The 14,684-nt window shown below is 52.7% G+C and overlaps 1 protein-coding gene across 1 annotated transcript in view; it reads left to right on the forward strand.

Moving 5' to 3' along the window:
• The window catches only part of ANK1 (ankyrin 1), a 208,456-nt gene that overhangs the window by 144,527 nt on the left and 49,245 nt on the right, over nt 1–14,684 (forward strand). The window contains exons 10-18 of the mRNA XM_008143869.3: nt 581–778; nt 2,366–2,464; nt 2,894–2,992; nt 3,930–4,028; nt 5,379–5,576; nt 6,167–6,265; nt 7,174–7,272; nt 11,465–11,662; nt 13,335–13,433. Coding sequence (XP_008142091.2) covers nt 581–778; nt 2,366–2,464; nt 2,894–2,992; nt 3,930–4,028; nt 5,379–5,576; nt 6,167–6,265; nt 7,174–7,272; nt 11,465–11,662; nt 13,335–13,433 — 1,188 coding nt within the window. The remainder of the gene's footprint in view (nt 1–580; nt 779–2,365; nt 2,465–2,893; nt 2,993–3,929; nt 4,029–5,378; nt 5,577–6,166; nt 6,266–7,173; nt 7,273–11,464; nt 11,663–13,334; nt 13,434–14,684) is intronic.

Genomic DNA, 14,684 nt, shown 5'->3' on the forward strand with positions numbered 1-14,684 from the left:
AGGGAGAATCTGCTCCTGGCCCCATCCCCCCGGTTTCTCGTTGTTTGCGGGGAGTCTCTGGCTTGTAGAAGCATCACCGAGATCTCTTCCTCATCTTTACACGGCATTCTCCCGGTGTGTATGTCTGTGTAAAATTTCTCCTTAAAAAAGGAAAAGTTTTTATTGATTTCAGAAGGAAGGGAGAGGGGGAGAGAGAGAAACATCAATGATTAGAGAGAATCATTGATCAACTGCCCCCTGCACACCTTGCCCCTCTTCCCTCCACTGGGGATCGAGCCCACAACCCAGGTATGTGCCCTGACCGGTAATCGAACCATGACCTCCTGGTTCATGGGTTGATGCTCAACCACTGAGGCACACCAGCCAAGCCAAATTTCTCTTTTTTATAAGGACAGCAGTCAAACTGGAATAGGCCCCACACTAATGACCTCATCTTAACGAACTGCACCTACAGTGACCCTGTTTCCACACGCAGCATCGTGTGGGGAAGAAGCAGGAAGTGAGGTTGGAGTCGTTGCCCTGAATGGCCGTGTTCTGTCTCCAGCAGCCTTTGTGATTGTTTTCTTCCCTCTCCACCCAGAACGGCTTGTCCCCAATTCACATGGCGGCTCAGGGAGACCACCTTGACTGTGTTCGACTTCTATTGCAATACAACGCAGAGATAGACGACATCACCCTGGATCACCTGACCCCTCTCCACGTGGCAGCCCACTGTGGCCATCACAGAGTGGCCAAGGTCCTTTTGGATAAAGGGGCCAAACCAAACTCCAGAGCCCTGGTGAGTGGGAGGCTGGTGGAGTGGGAGCCCTGGTGAGTGGGAGGCAAGGACCAAGGGAGGCAGGACCAGAGCTGCTCGGCTGAGGGGCACTGACCTGGAAGGTGTCAGTGCATGCTCACGGGGCATGGCGGTGCACAGGCAGGACAGTGACCCCTGCTGACGGCAGCCCCAGGAACAGGCTGAGATCAGGGGAGGCTTTGGGCCCAGGAGCCCTGACTCAGGAAGCAGAGTTCATGGTTTGCACCTGGGCTGGGGGTGCCACTCCATCTGAGCTGGGCCCAGAGCTGAGGGACAGTGATTCCTTAGAGACTGCCTGGCTTTATATGCTTTGTGGGTGAGTAAATGGCCTGGGCTAAGTACGCATCCTTCCTCTGCAGAGTGTTCATGCTGCTCGTGCAGAGGTGAGTTCAGGCCTAAAGCTAATCCCCTCCTGGGTGGTTCAGGGACCTGGGGGGCCGGAGCTCTGCCCAGAGCCTGCCCAGGACCCCTCTCCAGAGGGAGAGAATTTGGAAGGCAGAGTAGCCTCCAGAGACTGCAAGGATGGTTCAATCATTCATTCAGAAAACTCATCAAGCTCGTACCACGTGCCAGGGCACTGTTCCAGGTGTTGGGAGTTTCTCAGCCTCAGCACTGTTGACATTTTGAGTCTGATGCTTTTTGTGGCAGGGGGGCTGCCCTGTGCACTATAGGATGTGTAGCAGCATCCCCGGCCTCTACCTGCTAGGTGCTAAGAGCATTTCTCCTCAGTGGTGACAATCAAAATCTCTCCAGACATTGCCTCATGTCCCCGGGGTGGGGGTGTGGGGACACCCTCACACATACACTTTAGAGAACCACTGCCCTAGAGCAGTGGTCGGCAAACTGTGGCTCGCAAACCGCCGTTTGCCGCTCTGTTGACTAATGAGTTTGCCGACCACTGCCTTAGAGAAAAACACTTAAAAAACATTTTAATAATGTACTAATGTCTTTAACCTGAAGTCAAAACTTCTGGATAAGGGTAATGCCTTACGCAGTGGTTGGCAAACTCATTAGTCAACAGAGCGGCAAACCGCGGCTCGCGAGCCGCATGTGGCTTGCGAGCCGCAGTTTGCCGACCACTGCCCTAGGGGGATAAAGCACCGAAAAACACCAGCGAACAGACAAATACAAGCAAGCAAATATCCCTGCCCTGGTGGAGTTTACGCTCTAGCATATCACTGTAGGGCAGAGCTGATGCGCAGAAATCCGTTTTACTAAACATGAGCATCAGTCTCTGGGAAGAGGGAACATGATTGGCTTCGCAAACACACTCTTTCGTGTAAATTTCCCCTTGAGGAAACTTTAAACAGCAGGCTCTTTTAGTGCATCCAAGAATATGATTACACTTCCAGAAAAGGTTTATAGACAACACGCTCAGGAACGTGCCTGGTGCCGACAGTGAGCGCCACCTGCCTCTGCAGTGATTTGCAGTCAGTGACGCTCTGGTCTGTGGGAGGCTGCTGACAGGCTGGGGCAGAGGCTGCCTCTCACTCAGCAAGGCGGTCTGGGTGCCCCTTGGGCTGGCGTGTGAGCGCCCGCTTGTCTGTCTCCCTTTGTGCGGGGCTGCAGAATGGCTTCACCCCCTTACACATCGCCTGCAAGAAGAACCATATCCGGGTCATGGAGCTGCTGCTGAAGACGGGAGCCTCCATCGACGCTGTCACCGAGGTAGGAGAAACTCCGCAGGTGAGCGGGTGGCCTCCCCCACGGTTTCCTCCCGTAGCCTCCTGGAGCGTTGTCCTGTGTAGCCATGAGTGGCCACAGGAGTGTGCGTGTGCGTGCAAGTCTAGACTGCTCCAAGGAGCATACGGGTGGGGGGCGGTGACCGAGACAAGGGAACCCGTGTCAAGTCTCAGGGAGCTTTCCAAGATCAGATGCAATTCTTTGAGTTGTCAAAGCGGGCAGAACCATCCTGTAGTGAGTGATGGTTTCCCTCCAGCCATTTTCCTGGACATGAACCCATCCCATCTGACTCCCTTTTCTTGGAAAACTAGTCTAGAGCAGCTGGAGGCAGGAAAGCCTTAGCGCCATCTGGCTGTCTCTTCCTTGGAGGAGTGGGGAGGTCCTCTCTCTTCTCACTCCTCTTTTCTGTTCCAGTCTGGCCTGACCCCTCTCCACGTGGCCTCCTTCATGGGGCACCTGCCCATCGTGAAGAACCTCCTGCAGCGGGGGGCATCGCCCAACGTCTCCAATGTGGTAAGCCCGTGGGGACAGCAAGGGCTCTTTTCTTGACACCAAGAGCTCAGGGGCTGCTGACACACTGGCCCCAGGAGAAGGCCTCTGACACACTGGCCCCAGGAGAGGGCCGCTGACACACTGGCCCCAGGAGAGGGCCTCTGACACACTGGCCCCAGGAGAGGGCCTCTGACACACTGGCCCCAGGAGAGGGCCTCTGACACACTGGCCCCAGGAGAGGGCCTCTGACACACTGGCCCCAGGAGAGGGCCTCTGACACACTGGCCCCAGGAGAGGGCCTCTGACACACTGGCCCCAGGAGAGGGCCTCTGACACACTGGCCCCAGGAGAAGGCCTCTGACACACTGGCCCCAGGAGAGGGCCGCTTACACACTGGCCCCAGGAGAGGGCCGCTGACACACTGGCCCCAGGAGAGGGCCGCTGACACACTGGCCCCAGGAGAGGGCCGCTGACACACTGGCCCCAGGAGCACTCAGGGGGCCGCTTTAGCCAGTGATCCCTCGATCTCCTCTCTGGGGATGGAGTAGAATTCTCAGAAGAGCAGAGGCTTCGGACTCGGGGAGAACGTCCGTATATACTGACACTTTCCCAGTTAAACTTGGCACCCCTCTGCAAGTTTGGGGGGATGTATTTTGGACAACAATTTTGGGAACTTCTGTGTTATCTGGGAATACATTTGCATTTTTAAACATTCATGAGCTCTGGGGTTTACCTGTGTGTATACTTAGAATACACACACACACACACACACACACACACACACAGGCACACACCGGGCATCAGCAGGCCCAAGGCTGAAGGAGCTGCTTGCTGGGGCAACTCCGCCTCTTGGACAGAAACCTGCCAACCTTCTCCAGGCTCACGCTTTGGAGCCCTGCGTGTGCCCTTTTGGAAACCCAGCGTGTAACAACAGGTCTATAATTTCCTTATTTTACAGAAAGTGGAGACCCCGCTACACATGGCAGCCAGGGCAGGGCACACGGAAGTCGCCAAATACCTGCTCCAGAACAAAGCCAAAGTCAATGCCAAGGCCAAGGTGTGTCCTGGAGGTGGGAAGGACCCTGGGACGCAAGCAATTCAAGCTCCATGCGGAGAAACCCACCCTAATTAGAGGCCTGGCCTCAGTGCTGGGGGCACAATGATTCCTTGACGTTCCCGTGGCCATCGCACTAAACACTCAGTCCTGCTTGGCAGGGGTTCTAAGGCCAGAGACGGGTTTGCTCAGAGCTACGTGTCTTCAGGATGATGCAAGTCCAGGAGCGTGGCTGGCCTGCAGCGCTTATTGGGCTGAAAGGGTTTCTGGGTGGTTACAGTTGTGGTATAAGAAGAGAAGCGACTTTTTAAAGCAAGTATTGCCAGTGAAAACCAGTCAGGAATGACTTGATCTAAAAACGGACGCCTCCCCCTTGTTGTAAGAGGCATGTCGAGGGGCTGATGGGTGAAGACTAAGACTAGCTGCTGAGTCAGCAAGTTGGTTGGCTTTGGCCAAGACCAGACTTTCCTACCCCACAGGTGGCAGACGCTCTGCTTAGAGTTAAGACTCTGGTTTCTGGTTGGGCCACGTGAGGGAGGCTCCCCCCCCCCCCCCCCCCCCCCCCGCCCCCAGCTGGGCCCAACAACACAGAGACCTCACCCGCTGAACCCCTTTAGCATCAGGCATGAGCAGGAAGGGTTGGGATGCGGTGAAGACGTCATGTTTCCCCTTCAGCAGTTTAGTACCAGGGGTCCTCACACTTTTTAAACCGGGGGCCAGTTCACTGTCCCTCAGACCGTTGGAGGGCCGGACTCTAGTTTAAAAAAAAACTATGAACAAATTCCTATGCACACTGCACATATCTTATTTTGAAGTAAAAAAACAAAACGGCAAAAACACGCGCATGTGGCCCGCGGGCCGTAGTTTGAGGACGCCTGGTTTAGACTCTAATGACCCTTGGCATAGAGAAACCCAAAGCCTTGTCAAAGAGATAGATGAGGTCCACTCAGATTGGGCTGAACACGGTACTCATCACTACAACTTGTTGAGAGCGTATCACCTCCCAAACACTGTGTGAAACATCTTATCCACACTCGCTGCTTGATCCTAACCATAGTCCTGGGAGGTTGATATTATTATCCCCACTTCACAGATGGGAAGGCTGAGCCTAGGGGCAAGTAGGTAGAAATAACTACTAACTTGAGAGGTGGTTGTAAGGATTAAATAGGAGATAGCATATCGGTTTCTGTAACTCAGCGAGGTGATTTGGGTGCCACCTCTCTATGTAACTAGCTGTGTGACCTTGAGAAAGTCACCTAACTCTCTGGGCGTCACCTCCCTTCTTTGTAAGATGAAGCGTTGGATTAGTTAACCTTGGTATCCCCTCTTCTTCTTTTCCACTCCGGGTTCCAGGATGACCAGACCCCCCTTCACTGTGCAGCTCGCATTGGCCATACAAACATGGTGAAGCTCCTGCTAGAAAACAGTGCCAACCCCAACCTGGCCACCACTGCCGGGCACACCCCCCTGCACATTGCAGCTCGAGAGGGCCACGTGGAGACGGCTCTGGCCCTTCTGGAAAAGGAAGCGTCCCAGGCCTGCATGACCAAGGTACAGCCTCCTCCTCCTGTTCTCTAGCGGTGACTGCCCCAGGCCACTCACTGCTGGGCCTGGGGGCAAGGGAGGGACATTCCCTCCTGATCCTCTGTGTTGTCTTATTTGTGCCGAAAGCAGCGGGGGGAGAGGGAAGGGCTGGGCCAGCGCCCACAGGACTGGCTATCATTTGGGAGCCTGCTATGTCATGGTTCTGCCCCAGAAAAGGGGTGGACTGTAGTTTCCCATTCACCCACTCGGCCTTCATGCATTTATCTCACAATCGCTATTGGCTCAGCACCTGCTCTAGACAAACCAGCAGGTTCTGGGATATTAGGAGTAAGACTCAGCCCCTGCCTTCAACAAGCTAACAGTCAAATCACAACAAAAGATGGTTTTCTCACTACGAGAAGGGCGGGCGGGGGTGGGGGAGGAAACCTGCCGATTTCTGTGGCCGTGGCCTCTCGGAGGGATCAGAAATTCCTGGTCCTTTATTTGACGGGCGTCTCCATGCTTGTTAAGAGGGGACACCTCCTCTGCCCCCGGCCCCTGCTCCAGGGAGGACGGCTGTGGCTCCCGTGGCTCTGACAGCCTGTGTTTCTCCTCAGAAAGGATTTACCCCTCTCCATGTGGCGGCCAAGTACGGGAAGGCTCGGGTGGCAGAGGTGCTGCTGGAGCGGGACGCACACCCTAATGCCGCCGGGAAGGTGAGTGTGCCCTCGCCTCCCTCCCTCGGGCTAGAAGCCAGAGCAAAAGGTAAACTCGCTACTTGTGAAGGGCACCACTTGCCTAAGCCCATCTTCTCCATCTTCTCAATGGGCAGCTATCCAGAGAGAATGACCCTTAGGAAGACTGGTCTTTCTGTCAAAGGCCTTGACCTTCTAGAAAGACCCGGTGGGCTTCTCGGAGCGAGTGTGCTGATGGCCCCATCGGGCCCAGCAGGAGTGAGGAGGTGGCCCTGGGTCCGGCTGCTTATGCCCTTAGTGACTTCTGATCAAGATTGGTTCTGGAATGATTGTGTTGTTGTTGTTAATCCACACAGGAGTATTTTATTTGCCCCAATGATTTTTTTTTTTTTTTAGAGTGAGGGGATGGGAGGGAAGGGAGGAAAGAGAAAGGGAGAGACACCTTGATTGGTTGCCTCCCACACACGCCCTGACCCAGGTATGTGCCCTTGACTGGCAATCAGACCTACAATCCTTTGGTCCAGTGGTCGGCAAACTCATTAGTCAACAGAGCCAAATATCAACAGTACAACGATTGACATTTCTTTTGAGAGCCAAATTTTTTAAACTTAAACTTCTTCTAACGCCACTTCTTCAAAATAGACTCGCCCAGGCCGTGGTATTTTGTGGAAGAGCCACACTCAAGGGGCCCAAGAGCCGCATGTGGCTCGCGAGCCGCAGTTTGCCGGCCACTGCTTTGGTCCATGGGCCAGTGCTCTAACCACTGAGCAAACGAGCCAGGGCGTTCCGGAATGATTTTAACCAGATTTTACCTGCACAAAAGAAGTGGCGTGGACCCCAGCGTGGTGCTGCTGTAGCTAAGGGGATCTCTAAGAAGAAAGTCCACTGAGTGAAGGCTGTTCTCTCTGTCGACCCCCCTCCCCCCGCAGAACGGCCTGACTCCCCTGCACGTGGCCGTCCATCACAACCACCTGGACATCGTCAAGCTGCTGCTTCCGCGGGGCGGCTCCCCACACAGTCCTGCTTGGGTAAGCCTCCCCGGTCCCCGCAGCAGGGCCCGGAGCGCAGCTGCCTGCCTTCCTCCCGGGAGGGCTGTTCCAGAAGCAGCCAGAGGGCTCGGGTGTTTTGCTTTTATTTTTGCCTCAGAAATCTCGCCTCCCTTTCTCAGCTCTTCCCTGCAGTATAGTTGCCGCTGTTTGGGGACCAGGAGTGGGTGGGAAGTGGGTAACACTTCTTAGCATCAGGCTACCTCACAGAGGTGGATTCTTTTTACACCATAACGTGTCCCCGGAGCGCTGAGTGTCCGCTGAGTTTTGCACGTGGGCCGTCCAAGGTCAGCACGCACAGACGCCTCCACATGGGGTCCGTCCCCGCCAGTCTCGCTCCAGCGCAGTGACCGCACGTTGAGAACTATGCGGGGCTGTGAGTGAACTTGCCGGAACCTTGAAGGAAGGGACCTATTTTGAATGTGAATATCCCTCCCTCCCCCCAAGCTATTCCTCTTGTGAGTTCGGACTTTTAGGTGGTGGTGTTTTTAAGCGAGGCACAGCCATGTATGTCACATGTAGACGCATGTTCAGTGTGCCGGCCTCCTGCAGCCTCTGAAATGCAGCAGCCTCATGACCACCTAAGGGAAGGGAGGAAAGGGAGCTGACAGGCTGGCTTATGTAAGACCAGATTGGCGGGTGGGGGTGGGGTGATCCAAGGTGTTGGGAGGAAGCTGGACAGAGGATCATTTTTGGGGACAGGCTGCCCCCTGTGGGACAAGAGGGTGTGCAGTGTTTGTCTGGGAGGAGAGGGTCGCTGTGGGGCTGGTGGCCGCTCTAGGAGGAGGGACCAGGCGAGGGAGCAGGGCTTGGGTAAGGACACAGGCAGTCCCTGCATTCTGGAGCTCGCCAGCCGCCAGCCGATAGGGCGACCGAGACTCGGAGGGATAATTTCTGGGGGAGCAAACCCCAGTGCTCAGCCAAGCCGCAGGAGTGTGCAGGCTGCCTCTGAGGAGGGAGCTGTCAGGTGCGTTGGTGTGCGGGTCCAGCTGACACCTGCCGACTTTGTGGGCACGCAGGGCAGTCAGGGAGGATCAGTGCGGGCCTGCCATTTGTCTTCCCTCTTCAGAATGGATGCTCCTCTGAATTTTACAGCCTCTCTGTCTGCGGGCAGTGTCTCCCAGGTGCCCCTGTCTCCTTGGGCTCCCGTCCCCGCCGCTGTTGTAGCAAAGCCCACGTCACTGTGTAGACAGAGCATGCGGCCCTGCTATGATGTGACTTACTCCTGCGTCTAAAAATAAAAAGCTGGGCTCCCCTCCTCCTCCCACCCCCTCCTTGTAGCAAGAAAACCAGAGCCAGGTTCCTGGTATTTAAAGAGAGATTTATCCAAGCACAAACACTGTACAGATGGGTTTTGTTTCCATGGCAAAAAATAGTTTACCAAGTCGTCTGGCAATTTTGTAGAATTTCTCATGCAAATCTCTCTGCACCCAAACCAAACCCTCCCCTTTCTAATTTTGATGCTAATGTTGTTCTAACATTTCGGCAGCTCTCTCTCCAGCGGGCACGCCTTTGGATGAGCTCATTTCCTGGGGAAAGCAGAGCCTTTGCCTGGCACCTCGCCCTCCCTGACCTCTCCCTGACTCTCCTGCCTCCTTGCTCCTTGTCCTTGTCACCTACAGGTCATTCATTCCCTTCAGTCCTGGTTTCAGGAAAGCTCAGAGGAGCGGTCCCTGTTTTGAGACTGGCATTTGTATCTCAGCTTTAACCTCGGTCACCTGGCAGCCAGAGCCACCTCCAGGGCCCGCTTGCCCTTTGGCGGGACAGGGTACTATCCTTGCCAGTGTGACATCCACAGCTGCCCAAGAGCCTGGGACTCCTAACATACTTCCATGAATATACTTCCAATTGCTCCAGTTACTGTCCTTTGTACACGAACAGAAGTCCTAGTCATCGTTGCTTTTATGTAGTGACTGCCTGCTGTGGGCCAGGCACCCAGCTAGGTGTTCAGCGGCCTCCTCCCAGCTCACCCTGACAGCTGTGCTGAGCAGACATTCCCCGACACTCACCGTAGAGAGAGTCATCTCTCTTTAGGGATTGCTCCAAATCTCAGGCTTGGCCCACTGAACCACACCTCTTTTCTTCGCTCTCTTTTGATATAGTACAAAATTCATTTTGTTTAATTAACCATTATTATATCAAAATGCCATCTTGTTATGGGAAAACAACCTACAAAGAAGAATTTAATGTTTTCTCGTAACGTAATCAAATTAAAAAGGAAAAACACTCCAATGAATTATCTTACATAATTATTTAAAGGGAATGATTTTTTTAATTCAATTTCATTTTTTGGGTAAGTTGCAACTTTTCATTTCTCCATGAAAACCCACTTGGCAGATGGCTCTGCCCCTGTCCCCCAGTGCTATAAAACTGTATTGGTCAGCCCCCCAATTTTCTCATCAGTGATCCTGGCAGAATCAGAAATGTTGGTCTCTCCAGTAAGACCGTGGCTGGCAGGAGAGACTCAGTTCTCTGGGACTGCACAAAGCATGCTGGCAGGGTGGGGGCCCATATGCCTTATGCCATCTGCTCTGGGGCTGGGTGGCCATGTGCTCACACAGTCATGGTCCTGCTCGGAGGCCCTCAGGCCTGGCACCCACCTGGGCCCTGAGTGCTTTGGGACCATGATCCTCAAAGTGTGGCTCTCAGACCATCAGCATCAGCATCACCGGGGAGCTTGTTAGGAATGCAGAATCTTGGGTCCCCCTAGAGCTTCCAGATCAGAATCTGCATTTTAACAAGACCCGAGTGTTCTCAGACACATGGAAGTGTTAGAAGCGCAGCCCCCGCTGGAAGAAGCTGGGATCTGGAGTCAGAAGGCCAGGCTCGGGCCAGCGGCTGTTCCATTGACTAGGTGACATCGGATAAGGCACTTGGCCTCCCAGAGAACTTGGCTTATTTATCCACAAAGTGGGGAAATAATCAAAAGGCCTACATGGTGGCGGTGACGCTCAAGAGGGACGATGTAAGTGAAGGTGGTTTCAGTGGGGACGGTGACGACCAAAGTCATGGTCGCCTGTCCGCAGTGGGGTAAGGCGCCTACTCCTGAACGTAAATCTACGCGCTGCTTCCTTCATTGAGAAAGTCCTACCACCAAAAAGAAAAGGAAAAAGAAAGGCTGGCTGAATACATAGTGCACGGTGACACAGCTGACATTGGGGCCAGCTCCTTTATCTCATCGTGGACTAGACACATCTTGTGGGCCATACCAAGCTTTATTACTCTTACATCTTTTTAAAAAATATATATTTTTATTGATTTCAGAGAGGAAGGGAGAGGGAGAGAGAGGCAGAAACATCAATGATGAGGGAGAAGCATTGACTGGCTGCTTTCTGCACGCCCCACACTGGGGATCGAGCCCACAATCCAGGCCTGTGCCCTGACCAGGAATCGAACCGTGACCTGGATCATAAGTGGATGCTCAACCACTGAGCCATGCCAGTGGGAAATGACTCTTATATCTTAATTTTGGAAAGTGCCTTCAAATATTATTGTATTCGATCTATTCAACAACTTTGAGAACAAGGTAGATGTTATTATCCACCTTTCATGGCTTAAAAAATACAAACGGAAGTCTAGACGTTGCTGAAGAGCTTGCATGCATTGCACGGCTAGTCAGAGCAGAACAGAACCGACTCCATGTCTCCAAGTCCCTTGCCAGGCACGTGTCCTCTTCCTCCACCTGCCTGAAGCCGGCAAGTCCAGGGAGCACGTGGCCCAGCGCACAGGGAAATAAGGGCTCCACTGCTTCTCCTTTATGAAATGTTGGGGGCTTGTGCTTAAAGCAGGAAGGAGGGAGAGGGAACCTTGAATTTTCTTACTTACCTAGTTTTCTAGGGGTTCTATAGGCAGCCTACTTGCACCCCAGCATCTGTTAGTGAGAGCACTCCCTGCACAGCAGTTTATCAGAGCCCGATAGAGAACATAGATGGTGAGAAAAGGCACAGAACTTCACCGGCTCCAAATCACATAGACTTGGTTTGTTTATTTGTTTCCTGAAGTTGCCCTCCTGGGTGACACGAGCCCTGCTGGGGGAGGTGGGGCGGGGGAGGGGGAGAGGCAGTGTCCAGCCAGCCAAGGCCCAGGCCTAATCCCCCCGACCCCAGAGGATTAAATGTGAGGCAGGTGCTCACGTCCTCTGCTCAGCATTCCTGGAACCATCCTTCTGTTTCAGAATGGCTACACCCCTTTGCACATCGCTGCCAAGCAGAACCAGATGGAGGTGGCCCGCAATCTGCTGCAGTACGGGGCGTCCCCGAATGCGGAGTCGGTGCAAGGCGTGACACCCCTTCACCTGGCTGCCCAGGAGGGTCATGCAGAGATGGTGGCCCTGCTACTCTCCAAACAAGCCAACGGCAACCTGGGGAACAAGGTAAATACGGTGCCTCCTGGCAGGCCCTGGGGTCCCAGCCATGGTTTCGTGTTAGCGAGCTGGACATTATGTCTGAATATGGGGCACCCCCTGGGTGCCCAGGTTCTGAGTTAGGTGGTGTGTGTGTGTGTGTGTGTGTGTGTGTGCGCGCGCGCGCACAATCCTTACAGCAGCCCTTTGTAGCTTTTATCTTAGTTTTATAAGTGAAAAAAAAAAACCAGATTCTGAGAGGTTGCGTATTCCTAAGGTTGCATGACCCCGAGCCTATCTGATGCCAAAGCCTTTGCTGACTCCTTTTAAAAAGATGGGTTCAAGAATCAGCAAAAAGGTCAATAATAAAATCCACAGTACACATTCCCAAACACAGGCCAGTATGACATTCAGGAATATATTTAGTAATTTGGTACTAACTATTCTTTTTCAGTAGGGAGGACTTTTTTTTTAAATGCCAGTCTATACATTAAAATAGGAATTCTCTATCCAGGGATTGCTAGCATATGAGTCTGACACCTTTCAGATCTGTACACAACATTTTGGGAAGATGGGCCTGTGAGCATTTTTCTGGATAAAGTCTTCCTAGTTTTCATTGGCCTCTCCAAGGGATGCATGACCCAAGAAAAACTAAGAGTCTCTTCTTTTTAAAAATAGTTTTATTGAACTCTAATTCACATGCTGTAAAATTCACCCATTTGCATTGTACTATTCAGTGGTTTTTGGTATAGTTGTAGAATTGGGCAGCCATCACCGCTATCTAATTTCAGAACATTTCCATCACCCCAAAAGGAAACCTCATACCCATTAGCTGTCACTTCCCATGTCCACCAAACCCCCCAGTCCCTGGCACTTTCTGTCACTATGAACTTGCCTATTCTGGACCTTTCATACACTACGCAGAGCCACTTCTTTAGATGATAAATGAACATAATACAGCTTCAGAAAAGCATGCGTTGTCTGGCATTTTGGGGAGAGTGTGCACAAATCAAACGAGATCTCTGGTGCATGACTATCCTCACGAGGAAGCTCTGATGAGAAGTCCAAGAATATGGTGTTTTTAGTCCCAGCAAGAGATCTTCTATCCTTTTCACAGTGCAACACCGGCTGTGATCTAATTAGATGGCACATCGTGCTTTTCAGTGCATTTTCATCTTTTTTCAAGAGATCTTTACTTTGCTCTTGAAATAGATCAGCGATAATCCGTATTTTCTAGATAAGGAAACGAAAGGCTCCGAGGTTCATCTTGAATCTTGGGAATAGGGACTGCTACAATTGGAAAGTACATAAAGCTCATCTGGTTCAGAGGCCAGCAAACTGGGACCTATTGGCCCAATCCGGCCCACCACTTGTTTGTGCAAATAAAGTTTTGTTGGAACACACATGCCCCATTTGTTCATGTGTCGGCCATCCCTGCTTTCTCACCGTAACTGGCAGAGTTGGGTAGTTGCAAGAGAGATACAAGCCGAAAATATTGACGACCTGGCCCTTAACAGAAAACGTTGCTGACCTCTGACTAACTTTAACCTCATGTTTTAGAGGAGGATACGAAGGCTCAGAGCTGGGGAGCTTTGCCGGTTGGCGGCCGCAGAGCCAGGTTCGGCTCCCAGACCTCCGCTCTTTCTCTGTGGCCTGGAACACTTTACTGGCTACGAGATGATGCAATTCTTTTTCTTTCCAGAGCGGACTCACCCCCCTCCACCTGGTAGCACAAGAAGGCCACGTTTCAGTGGCAGACGTGCTGATCAAACACGGTGTCACGGTGGACGCCCCCACCCGGGTAAGGCTCCCCCACCCTCCCTCCCTGCGTGCGCCCATCGCCCTGCCCAGTGCCTGCCTCCCTCACGCTTCAGAACTGACTCCTCCTCAGAGCTTAGAAACGCCAAGGACGCTGTGACATATTCTGCTCTGCCGCTTCCTAGGGGTGGCAGTGGAGTTTGAAGACACCAATCCTCGTCGCCTCACTTTCCAATTGGGAATTTTGAGGTTTGCTAGACCTTTGAGCCTCTATAGTGAGAAACTGAGAGAAACGTTTAATCATGATTCCAAGACCTGTCTTACTGGTACATGAGCCGGGTATCAAAACGCCAGGCTTCCCAGGATTCACTAGATAATGCAGCCTTTTATTCCAGCGTTCAGTCGAATGCAGAGCAGCTTTCTATGGAGCTCTCTGTGTGCAAGATGCTCTGTGAGGCGACTGAGGATAGCCATGCACAGCCGGGGCAGTGAGTCTGCCTCGAGGCATCTGTAGCTTAGTGTGGGGGTGACTGTCCGAGGCAAGAAGGGACAGCCTAACGTGATTTCCTGAGTAAGAGAGGCCCCAGAGAGCCACTCGAAGCACAAAGGGGGAGAGCGTTTCCATTTGGTAGAAGAAGGAGGCTTCGTTGAAGAAGTGGCATTCTGTTCCTTTTCGCCACGAGGCAGCTGTGTTAAAGAAGGGACAGTGTGACACCCCTCCAACCCCACCCCACCCCCGAAGTTCCACAGGAACACCAGTCAACAACATGGCGTGAGGTCTTCCCTGAGAAAAATCTAGAAACTGTATTTTATCCCCAGTTGTTTGCAGCCTCAACAGGAATCTGTTTGGAAACCAAGGATGTTCTGGATTTCTGAAGCTTCTCTTGTGGGCCCAGTTTAGTCTTTTGGGGCCCTGGCCTGAGAGACCCTATTCTGTGGGTTAGGACCTGGTAGGTCCCAAAGCCATATCATTACTCAGGGTTCAGCGTAGGGTCTGTGTGGACATGGTATCTGGCCCCAGCCCTCCAGGGACACTTAGACCACAGGGCTCAGAGGGCCTTGGCTTGTCGGACTTTGGAGGGAGCACCAGAATATTCAGCAGAACAGAGTCCTTGAAAATTAGCTCCTTTGTGGCCAAGATGCATAATGAATAAATACCCAAAGCCCACTCATTTCAAACAGTGACCAGTTCCTGTAAAATCCATTACACTGCAACTCAGCGACGTGGACAATCTTTTGGGGGAATTTACAGTGGGATTTCCCACCTTTCTAGTGGGAATGTATCTGCTCTTAT

This window comes from Eptesicus fuscus, chromosome 8, assembly GCF_027574615.1.
Source record: "Eptesicus fuscus isolate TK198812 chromosome 8, DD_ASM_mEF_20220401, whole genome shotgun sequence".
Classification (NCBI taxonomy): domain Eukaryota; kingdom Metazoa; phylum Chordata; class Mammalia; order Chiroptera; family Vespertilionidae; genus Eptesicus; species Eptesicus fuscus.